Source organism: Nannospalax galili, unplaced genomic scaffold (genome assembly GCF_000622305.1).
Source record: "Nannospalax galili isolate Female #2095 unplaced genomic scaffold, S.galili_v1.0 scaffold2127, whole genome shotgun sequence".
Classification (NCBI taxonomy): domain Eukaryota; kingdom Metazoa; phylum Chordata; class Mammalia; order Rodentia; family Spalacidae; genus Nannospalax; species Nannospalax galili.
In genome coordinates, this window is record NW_008356163.1 from 593,069 (window position 1) to 613,754 (window position 20,686).

A 20,686-nucleotide genomic window follows, 5' to 3' on the forward strand; every position below is an offset into this window, starting at 1 on the left:
AAACAGAGCATGTCTGAGAGCCGAGATAGCAGAGTGAAAGGATGTATGGCAAAGGAAATTCAACAAGACGGGTCTGGGAAAATCCCCGATCTGGGGGCTCCCTCGGCTTCTAATAGAGCTGAGACATTTGCATGCAGGGAAGTCTGCAGGGCCAGGCAAGGTTCCTGAGACAGCTGAGGTAGCATAACACAGGAGAAATATACACATAAGACAAACATACCTAATCACACTCTTTTAAAATATAATATGATTTTAATACTTGGATAATTTCACACAATTTATTCTGATCATATTCACCCCAGTTCCTCTAGTGATTCCCAGTAAATCCTCCCGATCAACTCTCATTTTCCTACCTCCTCTCCCATGTACTTTTTTTCAATGTATATTTTTATTGAATTTTTGTGCATTTCATACAGAACATATTCATCATCTTTATCATCTTTTTCCATCCACACTACCCATAACCCCCTACAGCAGATTTCATGCATTCTGTTATATTTATTTTATTTTATTTATATGAGTGCATTGCCTGCGTGTATGTGATGCACCCATGTCATACAATGCCATAGAGGTCACAAGAGGGCTTTGGATTCCCCTGGAACTGGAGTTAAGTACAGTTTGTAGCTGCCATGTGGGTGCAGGGAATCAAACCTGGCTCCTCTGCAAGAGTAGTCAGTGCTCTTAACTGCTGAGCCATCTCTCCAGCCCCACATTCTGTCATATATTGTAACACAATGAGTAGAGTTTTTGTACCCAAGTGTCATCAGTGAAAGTTCATCCACTGTAGTCTAGTCAGAGTATCTAGAGGCCCTCCCTTAAAAACGATGTACTCTCCCTCACCCATCAGTAATCAGCTACCAATAGCTCCAGTTAAGTTCGGGGAATGCTGACCATTTCCCTGGTTCTATGCTGGGTTTTTGTCTGATTGAGTTTCCATGGGTCTTGTGAAATTTGAAAATAAATGGCTAGAACTAGAAACTGTTATATTAAGTAAAGTAACACAGACTCAGAAAACCAAGTGATGTATGTTCTCTCTCATTTGGGTATCTTAGGATCAAAATCCTTATATGTGACTATATATCCTGATGTGACCACAGGAACCAGGAATATGGAAAGGACCATGGAGGTAAAGGGAAGGAAAGATCACCACAGAGGGGGATAGTAGGAAAAATATGTTACCAAGGGGTAAATGGGGAGAATTGGGGTATTCAACTGGGAAGAGGGGAGGGAAGGATATAAAAGGAATCATAGGGGTAAAAGGGAGGATCTTAAGAGTGGGGGAATAATAGGAGACAGGTATTATCAGGGGAAAATGGGGGTGCTTTGATGGGGGGGAGGTTAGATAGGGAGAGAGAAGAGATAAATAAAACTTAGGTGGTGTGAAAAATCTGATGAAAATGTATTAGCTCAAAAACCTAGTTAAAAATACAGTGTCTTAAGTATCCCTTGTTATTTGACACTTTCTTCATTTGTGGTTAGCACCTGCCTTAAGTGGTGTGAGACCCTGGTTTAATTATAAACGCAGAAGTAGATCCACTTTATCTTCCCCTTTCCCCAAGAAATCAGATGTCTAGATTTTTTACACAGTTCATTAGATTTGACACTAGAGCTACACGTTCAGTGAACGCTGAAAGGGATATTGGATTCAACTGGCACCAAGTGTCTCTAGTGTCTGGTATATGCACTTATAGATTTTCTTTATGTCATTAAAATTATTTTTAAAGTATTTATTATTTTAATCGTATGTGTATGAGTGTATTGTCTGCATGTATGTAATTGTATCACGAGGGTGTCAGATTCCCTCAAATTGGACTTATGGACAGATGTTAGACAAGATATGGGTGCTGGGAACCAAACCCTGGTCCTCTGTCAGAGCAGGCCATGCTCTCAACTGCTGAGCCATCTCTCCAATCCATAAACTATTACTTTTCTTTTGAATAAAATTATTTTTCAATAGATTCTGTTTATCTAGAGAATCTTTCAAATAAAAATAACCTTTCAAAAGCATTACAAGTGTTTATTTTCATTTAAGTTCTTTCTGATAATGATAGGCTAAAATAAATCCATATTATAAGACAATACATAAACTGAACACAAATTCCAACCTTACCTCCTGACTATGTAACCCTTATATTGTGTACATGAGTTATATGTCTTTTACTATACAGATCAAATTACCACCAAGCATGATAACTTAGTTTTTTAATGAAAAGGTGGTTTGAATATGTGCTCTGATTATATAGGAGCCCTTAACTAAACTGTGTCAAAGGACCTTTTGTATACTAAGACACAATATTAACTATGATAATTAAAGAATCTAGAAAATGCTAACCATTCTGTTTCCAATAAGTACATGACAAATACATTAGCAAATTCTTGTAATTGTAATTGTTTCGCTAGGCTGATGACTTACTTTGCAGCTTTTTCAATGCCACCATGATGTCCTTGTTTCTCAGAGTATATATAATTGGATTCAACAGTGGGATCAAAATGGTGTAGAAAAGAGACAACAACTTCCCCATTCCTTCTGGTTGATTTGCTTTGGGTTGTGCATAAGTGATAATAGCTGTTCCATAGAATAAAATTACAACTATCAGGTGAGAGGAGCAAGTGGAGAAGGCTTTAGATCTACCTCCAGCTGATGACAGCTTCAGAATGTTGCAGATAATTTTTCCATATGAGACAATGATCAAAACAAAAGGAACCATAATAAATACTATAGAAGCAACATAGATTGCTAAATTATTCACAAATGTGTCTCCACAAGCAAGACTGAGTAGAGGTGGAACATCACAAAAGAAGTGATTAACTTTGTTAGATCCACAAAAAGGCAAAGAGAAAATTTGGTATGTTTGTCCAGTCACAACTGGAATGATACTGATCCAGCAGCCAGCCACAAGCTGCATGCAGACCCGATGGTTCATGATTACAGCATAGTGCAGGGGGCTGCAAATGGCCACATAGCGGTCATAGGCCATCACTGTGAGAAGGAGGAACTCCATGCCTCCAAGCATAATGACAAAACAGAGCTGTGCAGCACAGGACACCAAAGAAATAGTCCCCTTTTGGGTACATAGGTCCATGAGCATTCTTGGGATAGTGACAGTCACATAGCAGATTTCCACAAAAGAAAAATTGCTAAGGAAAAAATACATAGGTGTCTTAAGAGTTTCATCAGTTCTTGTTATTAGCATTATAACGCTGTTGCAGATCAGAATAGTCAAGTACATGAGCAAAAATATCCCAAACAGAATCCACCGTAGTTGAGGAATATCAGAAAATCCTAAAAGAACAAATTCTGTAATTGTAATATTTGAATATTCTGATTTAATATGCTCTTCATCTGCAGATAAAATAAATTAAGTATGTTTAATGCATTTATTTTTCAAGTCCATCAAGTTTGTATGCAAACAGAATGAGATGCATGGATTTATTTATTCTGTTACATAACCATTTACTGTTACTTTGCTTTTTTATTTTTTTACAAGATGAGGTTTGTAATCTTAAAAATTAACTGACATACAGCTAAACTCAAGAAATTAAATTTATTTTATGAATTCAGCTACATTTCCACCCAGATTTTGATATATGTACAATAGTAATAATTGTACATTGTCGGAAACAATATTTTCTTGTTATGTGCTTAAATTTATAATTTTATCTGAAACGTCTTAATGTTCTTTTAATATCATTATCAATTTTTGTCAGATTCAGTATTTAAAGTTATCAACCAAAAGTTTTGCTCTCAAAGGATTTTCTTATTTCTTATACAAAAGAAGTTTTCATCTTTAATCTTTCCTTTTTAAAAACAGTGGTTGACTGGGCTGGAAGGATTTCTCAGTGGTTAGTGCTTGCCACTTGTTCCCTTGAACACTGGAGTTCACATCTCCAGAAAACCAATTAAAGGCTGGTTTGCCATGGCAGCCCTCCTATAAGTCCAGCCTCTGATGGTAGAGAAAGGCTGGACTAGTCATAACCTTAGGCTCTAGGTTTGCTGGAGTTTTCTGGAATGACCCTGCCTCAATGAATCAGGTCAAAGAACCAACCTGAATGATTTCTGATTTCAAACTCTGGCATCTACAAGCATGTGCCCTCCTACATGTGCACATTCACACATGGGTATGTATACACATGAAAGAAAAAAGAATGCATGTATGAATTCTCACCACAAATGCACACAAAAATGGGAAAAAATCTGCTGTAATCAGTTTTCAGTTTATCCGTTCTTTGCTCATGAGGATATAAGAGACTAAACTATTATTGCTCTTCGAAACTCACTTCAGGTTTTTATGAAAACCTTTCATTCTAGAAGTTTCCTCAGTAAATTTCTTCTTTAAAATTTATTAAACTATGTGTGAATCAATATTTAGTATTTAAGTTAAGAAATATTGCCTATTACTCATAATAGATTTTATTTCCCCTGTTCTATCAGATTCTATTTTCATAAATCACTTGTAGCCCATTGTAGTTTGCTCTATTTTTCCTTAAAAATGATGTATGGTAAAACCAGACCTTGAACTACACCCAAACTCACTGCCTAATTCTGTCTTTGTAACTGGCCAACATATCGTAGTGTGAGCAAAATAACAGACAAAAATAAATGAAACCTGGTCTAACACTGGCTGCTCTTGCAGAAGACCCGAGTTCAGTTCTCCACACCTAAATGATGGCTCACAAGCATCTGTAACTCTAGTTCCAAGGAATCCAGAATTACTGTATGCATATGATTCACTTACATACATGTAGACAAAATACTCATGCACATAAAACAGAAATAGTTAAATAAGTAGATAAACAAATAAAAATTGAAAATGTCTTGATTACTTATTGTCATATCATCTAATATGAAGTCAACACTGCTCTGAATCATTTCACTTTCTAAATGTTTGTTCCACAATTTCATGTAAATATTCATTTATTTTTCCTCTCACGACACAACTTTGTATCTTTTAGATCCATTCCTTGATGGTTTTTATATTGATAAATGAATGTTATTGATTGTTATCTTATATTTCCAATTTCTCTCTGTGCTCATTTTAAGTATTATAGAAAATCAATTATTTAATCAATAGTACCATTACTATTATTGGTAATTGGTACTACTATTGATAATGGTACTTTTTTATCAATAGTTTCATTACTACTATTATGGAATAATATTTCTAATGTAGTTTCATATCTAATTTTACTTAATAGCACAATCAAATGTATATGAATCATAGGTACTAGATTTCACTCTTTATGATTTATCAATTTATAAACTTGACTCTCAAATTTAAAGCTATCTTCAGTTATAATAATCTAAGAGAACAACTGCGGCTTACCTTTATACAAATTCATGAAATAGTCTATGAAACTGAAAGTGGTTTCTTAAGCCGTGCGTTTTATATGCTTCTGTTTACCACATCCAATTGCTATGATTCTGCAATAATTATTTTGGTTTCAAACACAAATTTCTCTTAAATAAGGAGAATCACACATATCCCGGGGGAATATTCCTCTTGTGTATTACCTTAATTTCAGACGACTTCTGTGTATAATGAGTTTCTGAGAAATCTGAGTTAATTAAATCTATATTCTTCTGTCATTATCAACTTCTACAAATGTTTTAGTATTATTTAACACAGATTTTTATGCTTTCACTCTGGGGATATGAAATCATTAATTAATTCTCATGTATGCCACAAAAACTTTTTTCTGGCATATTCAAACTGTATATTGTATATGCACACACATATACATGTATCTTTAAGTAATTTTTTAAATATCCTCATATTGTTAATGTAATTAAACTTACTTATTTTTCCCACCTCTGTACTGAATTGAGTCTTTTCTCCAACGGTTGTTCAGAATATGAAATGCTTTATTTTATTTTTTTGTTTCAGTCCATATGGTGAATTAATTTTCAAAATTTAAACATGGTGTAGTAATGACAAATACTACATAACCACACTGTATAATTCTACTTAAGTTTTATTGGAGTCAATTCAGCTATATATATGTCGCGAGCCGGGACTCTGTCCAGCAGAGTCCAGGAAAGACGACACAGACACCAAGGTGAGGTTCAAGCTTCTGTTTCTCTTTCTCCTTTATTCTCTCTTATTCTCTTCACTATGATGCTGGCTCACTATGATGCTGGTTCCTCTCTATTACACACTTCAGCTCTTTATATAGCGTATTCCAACAGCCCTCCCCCCAGCCGGTACCAATCAGGGCTCACACACGTGCAGCGGCCAGGCAGAGTGTAGCTCATAGGCATGTAGCAAGATCACCAGGCTGGCAGCACCTGTTTGGCCTCTCCATACTTTGGAGTAAGCAAGCGGGAATCACGAGCCTTGGCAATCAGCCAAGAGTTGGAGTAAACAGCACGAGGTTTGGCAGCCAGCCAGGGCGCCATCTGGCTGACTCAGCTGTGCTCGCTTCCCACACAGTGACATTGAAGATTTACTCAAAGAGGAAGAGGATCACAAGGAAGAAAGCTGCCCCACAGAAACGTCTGGTAAATATGCCACAGAAAGGCTAGGCATGCTTAAATCAAAGTAGCTGGTTATATACATTTGACATGCGAAGTGTTGCTATGGGGATGTTTAGGGATTTGCTAACTACTTAAATGTGATATGATGGGGTCTTAGGACGGATGAGCTTTGGGGCTTGTGGCAGGGAGGACAGGTGAGCAGGTGTGACTGGTGTCTTCCAGGTGCCCTCAAGTGGAAGGACGACCTCTCCAGGAAGGCGGCAGAGGCCTTTCTCAGGCAGCAGCAGGCCATGCCAAACCTGCAAAAGCTTTTATGGGACAGGTAAAGACCTCTGCTTCAGAACTAGAAGTGTTTAGGTTCGTGGATCGCTTTCTGAAAAGGAAATGAGTGGCTAGAGATTGGGCTTGTGCTGCCAGATTTTATATTTGTAGAATTTTTTTAACAGATTTAAAGTGTTTTAAAAAATTGATGGTGTGTGTGTATGTGCATAATGGGAGTGGGGAGGACATTGCCAAGGTGTGGGGTTGGAGAAGAACTTTATGGAGTCAGTTTTCTACTTCTACCTTTACATGGATTTTATGTATCAAACTCAGGTCATCAGGCTTGGCAACAAGCATCTTTACCCACTGAGCCATCTCCATTGTCCTGGATCACGTTTTTAGATCTAATCAGTCTGTCTCTAGTAATTGGTAAATTAAGGCCATTTGTGTTAAAGGTGGCTTTTGAGAGGGGTTCTCTTCTTTATATAGCGTTTCCAACAGCCCTCCCCCCAGCCGGTATCAATCAGGGCTCACACACGTGCAGCGGCCAGGCAGAGTGTAGCTCATAGGCATGTAGCAAGATCGTTAGGCTGGCAGCACCTGTGTTGGCTTATACTTTTGATAAACAAGCGGGAATCACGAGCCTTGGCAATCAGCCAAGAGTTGGAGTAAACAGCACGAGGTTTGGCAGCCAGCCAGGGCGCCATCTGACTGACTCAGCTGTGCTCGCTTCCCATATATATTATATGTAGATATAAAACTGTCATGAGTGATCTTTCTCTAGGAGAACCAAAACTCTTTCTTTGAATTCAAGTTCACTAAAATTCTCCTGCAAAATGAAACTTGATATTAATCACTTGAAATAAAAAGTTAATTTTGCACATTTTATTCATTATTGCCAAATATTTTTCAGATTGTTTTAACACGTTTCCCTGTTCATCAATTTTGTGCTAATAATGTTTCTTTACAGTTTTATTAAAATTGTTTTCATTTTATTAAAATTATATTTTCTTATGAAAAATTCGAATAAAATTGAAAACAAAATTTCCTGAAATCTTACACTGTATGGAAGAGGAGCAACAAAAATTATTTTAAAAGAATTATAGGAGGACAATCTGTCCTCCTTCCACCCCTGAATTCTTTTCTTGGCACCCCAGACCTCTGAACTAACCTCTTGGCCTAGATCCTCCTTCTGCTTCCTGATCCTTTGGACCCAGAAGACCCCAATTTCTCATTCTACCTCCCTAGACCTCACAGTCTACCACCACCCCCAACTTGCCTTTGAACACCTGAGACCAGCCTTCTTCCCCGGTTGCCCCCACAATGAACCTGCCAGGGGTTCCAGAGGCCAGCCATCTTCCCTGGTAAGTTTGGCTCTGCCCATCACACATTGGCTACCACAACCTGATTCCATCCCTCCCCCAACCCCTGTTGCCACATCCTGTTCTCCTTCTAGCCCTGGGAACAGGCCCACTTCCTCCTTTGGCACCACAGACCTCTTGGCCCAGATCTCCCCCGCCACTGCTTTCAACCCTTTGCACCCAGAGTAAGCCAATTATTCAGTCTACTTCCCTAGAGACCTCACAGCCTGCCCCCACTCCAGAGACCAGCTTTCTCCCTGGCTGTATCCCAGGTGACCCCTCAAGGCCAACTTGCCTATGCCCCTATCAGGCAGACAGACCTGCTCAGTCATGAGTCTGATTAGTTTACTACTCTGCAAGAACTTGAAATACCCACCAACTTTTCTTCCATACCTAAACAAAATACAACTAACCTATATAAATAATATTAATAAAACCAAAATTAAATAAAACATAAATAGAGTAGAAGTTCCTGCTGAGCCCATGATCAACAAAGAACATCCATAAGCCCAAACAGCAGCACAAAAACACAATATGAAAAACCAGGATACTATGCCCCCAGCAAAACCCATGAGTCCTACAGATGTGTACAGCATTGAGATCCACCATGTAGAATCCAAGGATGCAGAATTTAAAAGAATAATCATAAACATGATCAAAGAACTTCAAGAAAACACAGATAAATGACTCAAAGAACTCAAAGAGGAAAGACATAAACTTCTGAAGGAAGCACAAGAATACACAAATACGTGGCTTAATGAAATATCAAAAACAATTCATAACTTGAAAAGTGAATTCAGTAAAGAGATATAAATAGTGAAAAAAGTGGAAATGAACACAGGACTGAAAGACTCAATAAACCATTTAGAAAAAACAGGAGAAAATCTCACAAGCAGAATGAATGAAATGGAAAAAGACAGAAAATCAAGACTGTGGGATAAAATTGCAGATCTGGATTCCTTAAGCAAGGAAAATGCATTTTTTTTAAAAAAGCAGAAGAATGGAATACATAAGAAATATGAGACAACATCAAATAACCAAATTTACATATTACAGGCATACAGGAAGGAGAAGGAAATAAAATCAAAGTCATTGAACAGATCTTCATTATGATTATAGAAAAAAACATCCCTTAATTAAGGACAGATATACCTATAGAGATTCAAGAAGCACGGAGAACAACATTAAAACATGATCAGAACAGAAAATCCCTATGACATATCACAGTGAAAACAAATGTACAGAGCAAAGAGAGGGTACTGAAAGCTGCTAGATTAAAACAACAAGTTACATATAAAGGAAAACCCACCAGAATTACAGTTGGCTTTTCAATGCAAACTATGAAAGACAGAAGAGCATGGAACAAAGAATTCCCAGCTATAAACAATCACAGATGCCAATCCCGAATACTTTATCTAGCAAAACTATCTATCAAGGTTGATGGGGAACAGAAATTTTTCCATGACACAAATAGGCTGAAAGAATTCATGTCTTCAAAACCACCACCACAGATAGTACATGAAGCAATACAAAGGACTGAAGAAAGGAAAAGAATTCACAAGAAACTACAGAAAGAAAATAAATGTATAGCAACAGAAACAAAACAGAACTACAAACACTAAGAAATTGAAATGACAATATACAATAAACACTTTTTAATAATAAGTAAATATCAATGGCCTCAGCTCCCTTGTCAAAAGATGCAGGCTGGTGCAATGGATTGTGAAAGATAACCCACTTTTTGTTGTCTTCAAGAAACTCAGCTCACCTTCATTGACATAGACACTATCTTACAGTGAAAGGATGGAAAAAAATATTCCAAGCAAATGGCCCGAAGAAGCAAGCAAATGTTTCAATTTTAATATCTGACAAAACAAACTTCAAATTAAAACTCATCAGAAGAGACAAGGAGGGTTATTTCATTCTAATCAAAGAAACACTTGAACAAGAAGATGTTATAATCATGAACATTTATGGATGAAAATCAGTAGCCCAGTACCATAAAACAGAGATTGATACCAACTCAGTAATAGTGGCAGTTGTAATACCCTACTTTCTTTAATAGACAGGTCAACTGGACAAAGAATAAACAGAGAGACATCTGAATTAAATGATATACTACATAAAGTGTACAAAACAGACATATACAGAATATTCCACCCAACCACCAAAGAATACACTTTCTACTCAGCAGCTCATGCAAGTTATTCTAAAATTGACCACATTCTGGTGCACAAAACACATCTCAATAGATAAAAAATAATTGAAATAATCCCATGCTTTCTATCAGCACATACAATAAAGCTTATAAAGAACAGCAAAAGAAGCTCTAGTAAATACATAAACTTATGGAGATTAAACAACTTCTGAATCATGAATGTGTCAAAGAAGAAATTAAGAAAAAAATAACAGTATTCCTGGAACAAAATGAAAATAAGAACACAACACAACAAAACCTCTGGGACACCTAAAAGCAGTCCTAAAAGGGAAATTTATAGCTCTTAGTGCTATAAGAGCTGTTCTTCGAAAGGTTAAACAAGATAGACAGACCCTTAACCCAGTTAACCAGAAGAAAGAGCAAATCCAAGTCAACAAAATCAGAGATGAAAGAGGAAACATCACAACAGACATGAAAAAAAAAATCCAAAACATTGTAAGGGAATATTTTAAAAATCTATACTCCATTAAATTTGAAAACCTAAGAAATGGATAAATTTCTAAAATCATGGCCACCACCAAAGTCAAACCAAGAGGAGATCAAAGAGATCAACAGCCTAAACAGACCCATAACAAAGAAGGAAATTGAAACAGTAATACAAAACCTCCTGACTAACAACAGCCCAGGCCCAGATGGATTCCCAGAAGAATTCTATCAGCACTAAAAGAAAATCTACAACTAATACTGCTTAAATTATTAAAAAAGATAGAAATAGAGGGAGAACTTCCAAACTCCTTCTATGAAGACAGTATCACTCTATTAACAAACCCAGGTAAAGATACAACGAAAAAAAAGAAAGCTATAGACCCGTATCTTTAATGAACATTCATGCAAAGATACTCAGCAAAATACTTGCAAACTACATACAGATAAACATCAAAAAGATAATCCACCATGATCAAGTCAGGTTTATTTCAGAAATGCAGGGATGGTTCAACATATCTACGTCAACAAATGTAATAATACATGTAAATTGACTTGAAAACAAAAACCACATTGTCACCCCAATAGATGCAGAAAAGGCATTTGACAAAATGCATTCATCTTAAAAGTCCTAGAAGGAATTGGTCTTGAGGGAACATACCTCAACACAATGAAAGCTATATATAACAAATCCATAGCCAATATCATAAATGGAGAAAAACTGGAAGCATTCCCATTAATTCAAGAAGCAGAGAGCATTGTCCACACTCTCCACTCCTTTTCAATATAGTGTTTGAAAACCTTGCAAAAACAATAGTACAAGAGAAGGAAATTAAAGGGGTACCAATTGGAAAAGAAGAGACAAATTACTCCTATTAAAGATGATGTTATAATTACGAGATCCCAAAAATTCCACTAAAAAACTGTTAAAACTGATTAATACTTTCAGTAATGTGGCAGGATACACAATCAACTTACAAAAATCAGTAGCCTTTCTATATACCAATAACAAGCAATCAGAAAAAAGCACTCAAGGAAATCCTCCTATTCTCAATGGCCTTAAAAAAGTAAAATACTTAAGAATAAACCTAACCAAAGACGTTAAGGATCTCTACAATGATGATTTCAAAACTCTAAAGAAATAGATAGAGGAAGACACTAGGAGATGGAAAGATCTACCATGCTCTTGGATTGGTAGAATCAATATTGTGAAAATGACCATCTTACCAATAGCAATTTATAGATTTAATGCAATTCCAAACAAAGTACTTATGACATTCTTCACAGAGCTTGACAAAATTATCCTAAAATTGATACGGAATAAAAAAATACCTTGGATACTCAAATCAATCTTGGGCAAAAAAAACAATGCTGGGGGTCTCACCATACCAGATCTTAGATAAAATTAGAGACCTGTAGTCAAAAACAGCAAGGTACTGGTACAAAAATAAACACATAGATCAATGGAACACATTAGAAGTCCCATACACAAGGTCATATAATTTCAACTACCTGATATTTGCTTTGACAAAGGTGCTAAGAACACAAAATGGAGGAAAGTGAGCATCTTCAACAAATGGTGCTGGCAAAACTGGATCTCCACTTGCAGAAAAATGAAACTTGACACTTATCTTTCACTCTGCACAAAAGTAGATGCCAAGTGGATCACAGACCTCAATAAAAACCTGAAACTCAGCAGCTGCTAGAAGAAAACATAGGAAACCCTCCATGGTATTGGCATAGAAAAAGACTTTCTAAATAGGACACCAGCTGCCCAGTCACTAAGGTCAACAATCAGTAAGTGGACCTCATTAAATTACAAAGTTTATCTACAGCAAAAGGAACAACTAAGGAAGGGAAGAAAATCTTCACCAGTTATACATCCAACTGAGCATAAATATTCAGAATATACAAAGAAGTCAAAAAAAGAAAGAAAGAAGAAATGACCCAATAAAAGGTGGGCAATAGAACTTAACAGAGAGTTCTATAACAAAGAAATAAAAATAGCCAAGAATCACCTTAAAAAGTGTGCAACATCCTTAGTAATTAAATAAATGAAGATAAAAACCACTTTAAGATTCCATCTTATCCCAGTCAGGCTGGCAAAGATCAAAAGAACAAAAGACAGCAAATGCTGGAGAGGATGTGGAGAAAGCGAACACTCATTCACTGCAGGTGGGAATGCCAACTCGTGCAATCACTACAGAAAGTAGTGTGGAGAACCCTCAAAAGTCTAGGAATGGATCTACCATACGATCCAGTGATACCACACCTTGGCATATACTCAAAGGACTCATCCTGCTCTATTTATACCTCTACATACATGTTTGTTGCTGCTCTCTTCACAGTAGCTAAGAAATGGAAACAACATAAATGTCCATCAACTGATGAATGATTAATGAAAATGTGGTACATCTACTCATTGGAGTTCTACTCAGCAGTAAGAAAAGATGAAATTATGAAATGCGCAGGTGAATGGATGGAACTCGAAAGTGTTATACTAACTGAAGTAACACAAATGCAGAAAAGCAAGCTACATCCATTCTCCCTCATTTGTGGATTGTAGCACCAATCCCCTGTATGTGCATATATAAATTCTCATGTAACACCAGGAGCCAGGGAAAGGGAAAGAATACACGGAGGTAAAGGATAAGAAACAACCTGAAAGAGGGATAGTGGGGAACAGATGTTACCTGAGGGAGGTGGAAAAAGTAGGTGTAATCAGCAGGGTGGAGAGGAGGGAGGGACATGCAAAGGACCATGGTGTCAGGGAGGGAGGGAAGTCAGGAAAGGAAAGATGGTGGAGGTCAGGAGGTACTGGGGGGAAGGTGGGGATAATAGGGGTAACTGTGACTAGGGAGGTAGGAGGAAAGCTAAATGGGAGAAAAAAAGGTGGAGATGAGTGAATCTCGGGGGGCTAGGAAACCTATAGCCAAAAATGATTCCCTCAAACCCTATGAGAAATGCACACAGAGTGCCTGAACATCAATGCATTCCTTGCTTCTTTGTAGGGAATGCAATGACAGATAGGAAAGATCTTCCTTAGAATGACAAGAAAGCTGTACAGCACTCATCAAAGAAACTTCTTTTTGCAACCAATTAAGGCTGCTGCAGACCTGCACATTTGGTCTGTACAGACAACATACTCCTGAGAGACGCTCACTACTGGGTGACACATCTGCAGTGAATATCTACAACCAAGGTTCATGGAACATAGCAGAATAAGGGGTAGAGAGAATGCTATGGTGACCCCCAATTCTCACCAGTGAGGCTTCCATGTACATCAGAGTGTGATACACAAAGAAGGCCACAACTGGCCAAGTTTTGTAGAATAAGAGACTGTAGAGTGTAGGATGGGATTCCTTTATGGAACTTCACCCAACCACACCTCAGGAATCATTGTGGAAGAGGAGGCAAAAAAAAATTGTAAGAGCCAGTGATGGTTCATAAACACAGAGTGGGGGAGGCCTCCAGGCCACTAGAGGTTTGCTCATGGGAGCCTGTGGCAGTAGTGGCTTGGAGCATGAGATCCATCTCAGCTCAATTAACAAGGGCCCAAAGTGGAGGTGAGGAATAGGTGGAGAGCCAGCACTAGATTGAGCAGGAGTTAACACTGATTGCTGCTGGATGAGGGAGAGTGTGACTTACATATGACCACGGGATGGGCTGACGAGGCTCCAGTGGAAGCATTTACATTTAGGGAAATTTGGGTACAAATGCCTGAATGAATAGGACTCAGAATGGATGGCAGAGTGCATTGGGTTCGGTGGAGGGGTTGGAGGAGGCATGGATGGGGGAGGTGGGTCTTCTCAGAGTCATTTTTCTTTTTTTAAATTTTATTTATTATTTTTATTTATGTGTATGTGTGTATTGCCTGCATGCAGGTAAGTGCACCCATGTAGTGCATCATTGACCGTGGAGGTCAGAAGAAGCTGTCGGATCCCCTTGGACTGGAGTTACAGATACTTGTTAGCTGCCATGTGGGTGCTGGGATTTGAACCTAGGTCTTCTGCAAGAACAACCAGTGCTCTTAATAGCTGAGCCATCTCTCCAGCCCCCAGAGTCGATTATCTTCAGAACAATTTTCATGTATAGGCAGAACATATATATGGAACTATTTGGAGTGACTGTGAGTTACTAAATTACAATTCATGGAGTATATCCAATTAATAACAGAAATCTCTCATATTAAGATTTCCAAGTTTATATGTGTTTTGGTTGATAAATGTTACTATATTCAATTTTACAGACTATTGACGTTATTTTATTGTATTATCTCAAACTCATTATTTATCTTCTAGTTATATTGTCTTTTTCTTTTTTACCAGATTATGCTCTAATAATATGATTGTCAAGTTCAAGAGCAGTGGTTTTTAATATGTTCTCCATTATGTAGTTTTACATGTCCAGCTGAATTCGATGAGATTATTTGAATTTCCTCAGTATTAGAGAAAGTTGTGATACCTATTGGAATCAATTCTCACACTTCATGGTTCTTTAACAGCATCTTGGTCTTTACTGACTGTTTTGATTTCCACATCAGCATGAGAAACTAATTTTGTTTCAGTAATAAATAAATATATTTTATAAGTCACAGACATAAGCACCTATGACTTTGTGACATTTCTTCAGATGTACTGCGGTTCATAATAAAAAAAAAACATATTTTCAACTTGGAGAATTTCAACACTGAAGTATGTTGTTAAACTTCATTTACTCACCTCTTAAATTTTCCTGAACCTCTCTGTTATTTAGTGCTTTGACTTTCAGCAAATTTGTATTTTATTTATTTTTCATTGCTAGAAAATTTAGTATGACTTCAAAGACTATTTTTATATCAATTTGGTTTGTTTCACACAAAAATAGAAGGAATTTCTCCTTTTGAAATATTTATTTTATATTTTTTATGTGTGAGAATCTGTGTGTATGTATGTGCTTGTGTGTGCATGGGTGGCCTTAGAATGCAGAAGGGGCTGCAGTAGTGGAATTATAGCTGTTTGTGAACCCTCTAGTATGGGTACTGGGATCTGAACCCAAGTCCTTTGACAGAACTGTGTGTACTCTTAGCAACTGAGCAATTTCTACACACCATAAAAGTGATTTTTTAAAAATATAATTATTATGTGACTTTTTCCTTAACTTTTCCTGGAAATATAGGGTTTGTTCCCTCCATATAGGAAACCAAAGACATATCACATTAAATGATTCTACCAGGATCCAATTTGGCAAAACAACGAGTTTTATTGGTTTTAGTTATAGAGCGTAAGTGAGGATTACTTAGTGAAGTGTTATTAACACTCAAACAGCTGCATCACTGCAAAGACCCACATACTGTGGAAAATAGCACCATGGGATATGTAATATGCATCCCATTTCACTCAACTTACGTTACCTTTATTCTCTAGCAGAAGGGAAAAATCACAAGAGAGAAATTAACAATCCCATGTGAGGGTCCCATTAACTGCTTTGCTTTGGATTTGAGTATCAATAGGTCCATTACCACTACTTTGACTTAGTTATTGCAGTAACGACTTTTGTAAAATGGACAGAATCTGAACTCATGAGTATTAATTAACCTGGGCAAAGTCATGGAACAAAGTGCTCTTGTGACCGGGGCACCTTATCTGGTTTCATGGAAACTTCAGTTTGCTACTTCACTTCATAATAATAAATTAATATGGGAATGTTTTGGAATCAACATATCAACAGTATGAAAGACAGTGCATATCTTTGTTGAGAAAAGCACAAAGATTGAGAAAGAATGCTTACTGATAAGCTAAGGGTGGATTTGAGTTTGTAGTTTCATAATTGAAACTGGAAAAATTGATTTGAATAAAATCATATGTGGGGCCTGACTTGCGGACACAGTGCCAAAAGACATCTGTAGAAATGAGAGTCCTCAGAGTTCAGGCCAACTCTTAAAAACTAAAGTTAAGAGTCAGTCTATTGCTGAAGACAGGACATACTTTGGACACAGGACATGGAGCAATGGAGCTGAAACTGACCTCAAACTCTCTTCCCTGAAGACTAGCTCCCATAATAACAGAAGATACTATGCAAGCCACTAAGGGAGAAAAGTCAATTAATGGTCTAATCCAGCCATAAAGCCTAATAATCACAACAGTGACCTGTGCAGCAGACTATTGCACCAGACTACTGGTGCAATAATGGCAATTTTATCCTAGGGATAATCAACAACTATATGATTGAACTTAAGGTCTGCTCAATAGGAGGAAACTCATGCGAGCTACTTTAAACATAGCCAAATAAACACAGCTGGAGAAGTCATAGATCCTAGAAAAAAGCCTACATCTATCACATCCATAGACAACAATTCCTGATTATGTGCTAAATATGTATCAGTATATTTACAGACAAGTATACCTTCTATCACACATCAAATAAGCTACTCTGCATTATACGGAGACTATTATAGAGTTCCACAACTGGTCAAAAACAGAGAATAAGTGTCTGTAAGATACTCAACTCTATGTGACACTTTAACAGTGTAACCTCTAGCCTAAGGCTCAGGGAACATAGCAGAACACAGGTTAGAGAAAATAGCAATGTTTCTCTTAACTCTCACTAGTGGAGCCTCCTCATGCAACAGACAGTGATCAACATAGAGAGCTACAACTTGTCAAAATGTAGCACATGTCCCTGGATAGGACACCTACATGAAACCTCACCCACACAGGGGTCAGGGACCATTGAGAAAGATGGTTGAGAAAGACTATAAGAGCCATGGGTGGTGGATGGCCATAAGAAAACAGTCTTCCAAGCTTCTGGAAACTTTCTTATATGATCTTACAGCAATGGTTATAGCATACACACCACCCATGGATGTTCAAAAGTGACCAATCCCAGCACAGAAGTGGAGAAATTGGTAAAGTTCCAACCTTAGCTGAGGAAATACTGGCAGCTGATCACTGCTGCATGAAGGAGAGTTGGCTTTTTTTGAGGGAGTGATCCTTGACACATTGACCAGGTTCCAGTGGGTGAACTCTTACTGAGGGACATCTGGGTTCATAAACTTGACTCAGTAGGCCTTAGCACATATGACAGAATGAATAAAATCCAACAGGGAGGGTGAATAGAAGATTGTAAATGTGGGATGATCTAAACATGATTAAGACATATTCCATGAAATGCACAAAAATTCAATTTAAAAATGTTAGGTTGATTTTTAAGGTACTAGCTATAATTTTGCCATAGTCATGCTACACTGTGGTACCTCGTGTGAGGAAGAAACTCTTTAAGCCAAACTTAGAGGGAAAGTCCCAAGGAAAAGGGAAATACGGAAAATCTCAGTCATACATGTAAGTTTTATGATAATGGGAGACAAGTTTTCCTTAATTCCTCATGCCAGAGTGCTCATGGGTAGGTGTAATTATCCTCCTTTCCCCTAAAAAACAGTAACAGTCTGCTCATTAAGAGGTAACAGACCTTTTCACTTTTTCGGGCTTTGCTGATGCAGAGCTTGAGGAGGTCAGGTTGCTGGGGGAAGGAATCAAGCCCACTAAGGGGAAGGGGGGTATGGATATATAAGCCAGGAAAATCACAAGGCCAGTCTCTCGCCATTTTATGTGGCTCTCAGGAAGCCACCAGACTTATGTTTGGGTGTGGACTTTTGAGCACAGCTGCGAATGGGGTAGTCACCATTTTTGGAATAGACCAGGGTGGGGGGTAGAGGGTGGGGTGGGGCAAGATGGCACACAAGGACACCTGCCCAACTTGAGGTCTCCAGAGTGGGCGAGAAGAGGCACTAGGACCAGTGAGAAGGCACCCATGGAGCAAGGTGGTGGCATTCGAAAAGTTGATAGAGACCATGGGGCTGGATGAGCTGGCGGAGGGTGCTCCACATGTAAGCCTATGAGAACCCATGTCTTTGTAAGTCACTGCCTTTCCCAGACATCATACAAACTATTCAAAATCCAAAGAGAATGTCTTATGTTGGTTTGTCAGTCTGTGTCAGGACTGGGAGATCCTGAGTGAGGGCATGTCTCCCTGCTAGAAGGGAAAAGTGAAACAACTGCTAAGACATCTGTTTCTGGAATGCTGGAGTCACACTCACATTCCGCATGCTGTTTGTCCATGCATCAAGAGACATCTGTTACTGTTTGAGTAGCTAAAATCTTGGCCCTACTGTGCTGTTTTCTTATATAATGGGAAAATTTCTGTATGCTTTGCACTTATATGTAAACCTTGTGTGAACTTCAAATACTAAGCTTCCATTAATGGCTCCCAGGACGGCAGTGAAAGCACTCCTGTGTGGCAAATTAGGGATCCCTGGTCTAATCTCAGTTTCTCTGCACTAGTCAAGCAGGATACCCACAGCTCAGCACCTGGGAAAGTCCTATGGGGAAAAAAAGGAATTTTTAAATGTTCTCAGTCATACATGAGGACAAGTAATACATCAGCAAGCACAAGACTTTCTTGTATCTGGCCCTGATACACTTTAATAACTCTTTATTCACTTTTTAAATTGCCTTTACCTAACCCAAACTGCCAGGAACTGTGTTTAAACTGTCACTCTCATTTTCATTTTTTTCAGTTTCTCTACAGGGAACTCTTTATTGTTGTGAATCCTTACACATGCATGACAATAAATGAGTTTGCTTAAAGGAATTGCAACTAAGTTATCATGATGTGAATTGGTGAACTTTTAAAAGTTATTCAGAAATATTTTCCTTGATATCTCTTCCATGGGACACTTAATTCAGAATCTTGGGGAAAAAAAGATTACCAATTAAGATATTGCTTTCAAACTGGTGGATTGTGAATTTAACTCTTTGGAAACAAATTAAATTAGATTGGCCCTTATCAAGAAAAAAAATTAAATGTGTACTTCCAAAAGAATTATGTCTAGTAGAAGTTCATGAATATCCTCCTCTTAATTCTTTTGCACTCTGTGGAGTTCCCTTCCCTAGGGCAAAAGACAATAGAAGAAGCTACATTAGAAATGTAAAGTACCTGGTTTAGTCTTTGCTAGGTTGGAAATGCTGGCTCGTTTTGTTCTGTATCTCCAAGCCTGTCACACTTTGAGATTAAAAACTCATTCACTGTCTGTTTTGTCTGTATCATAGTGCTACCTCTTTAAAGGAAGAAATCTTCCTCTGCACCATGACGTTTATGTACAAATCATAAAAAAGGGTTTAAAAGGAATGTTTAAGGAGATTTTGATAATATAACCCACATGAAAATCAAGAGTGTTCTTATTTTCTAATCATTAGATGTTGACTGACTTCCTTAATACATATAATGCCAATATTTGTTCTAGATTTATGGATGGTAGTACACGCAAAGAAAGGATCAATTTGACCAAGTAAAAATGAAGTTAAATGATAATGCATTATAGTCACTATGTAGTAGGGGGCAAATAGGTTAGAGCAACTATTCTAAATAGGGTCTACCATCTTAGGGTCACTAGTAAAAATTGATGAGATACAAAAAATCTCAAGTCCTATCAGAGAAATAGCAGCTACACCTTGCATGGACTAATTCTTGTGGTTACTCATGAAGAGAGAAATACAAAGCTCTATAAATCCAAACAAGTGATTTTTAAACTAAGAGTTATAAGACCCTACAAATTTGGATCCACTTGACCTAGATCTCTGATTTTCTGCATACAATCCTGGAGTAAAATTTTACCAGAGAATGACAATGTCATCTGAGTTTACATTGTCTCCATACATGTACAAACTAGCTAATTCATGGTGGGTGTATGGTTACAAACACATCATCCCCCCAAAAAAATATAGCCAGGGGGAAACTAAGCTATAAAATGTAAAGTCAGATACTTTTGTTGACTTGATTTTCCTTGATTACTAGTGCTAACTGCCAAATACTCATGAACTTATAAAAATGTAGAGATATTAAAAAGTGACCCTTCACAATCAAATTTTCCAGCTTACTATTTACTGTTCCCAATACAAAACCTAATAGGTT

General features: G+C 37.6%; 1 protein-coding gene across 1 annotated transcript; it reads right to left on the reverse strand.

Annotated features, from left to right (window-relative positions):
- Positions 1-293: 293 nt before the first annotated feature.
- On the reverse strand, positions 294-3,353 carry LOC103750960 (olfactory receptor 10AG1-like; the record flags this gene model as incomplete). The annotated part of the gene is made up of 2 exons (XM_008854233.2): positions 294-327; positions 2,410-3,353. Coding segments are annotated over 2 exons (978 nt in total), but the record flags the coding sequence as incomplete, so codon positions are not given.
- Between the last annotated feature and the right edge of the window lie 17,333 nt (positions 3,354-20,686).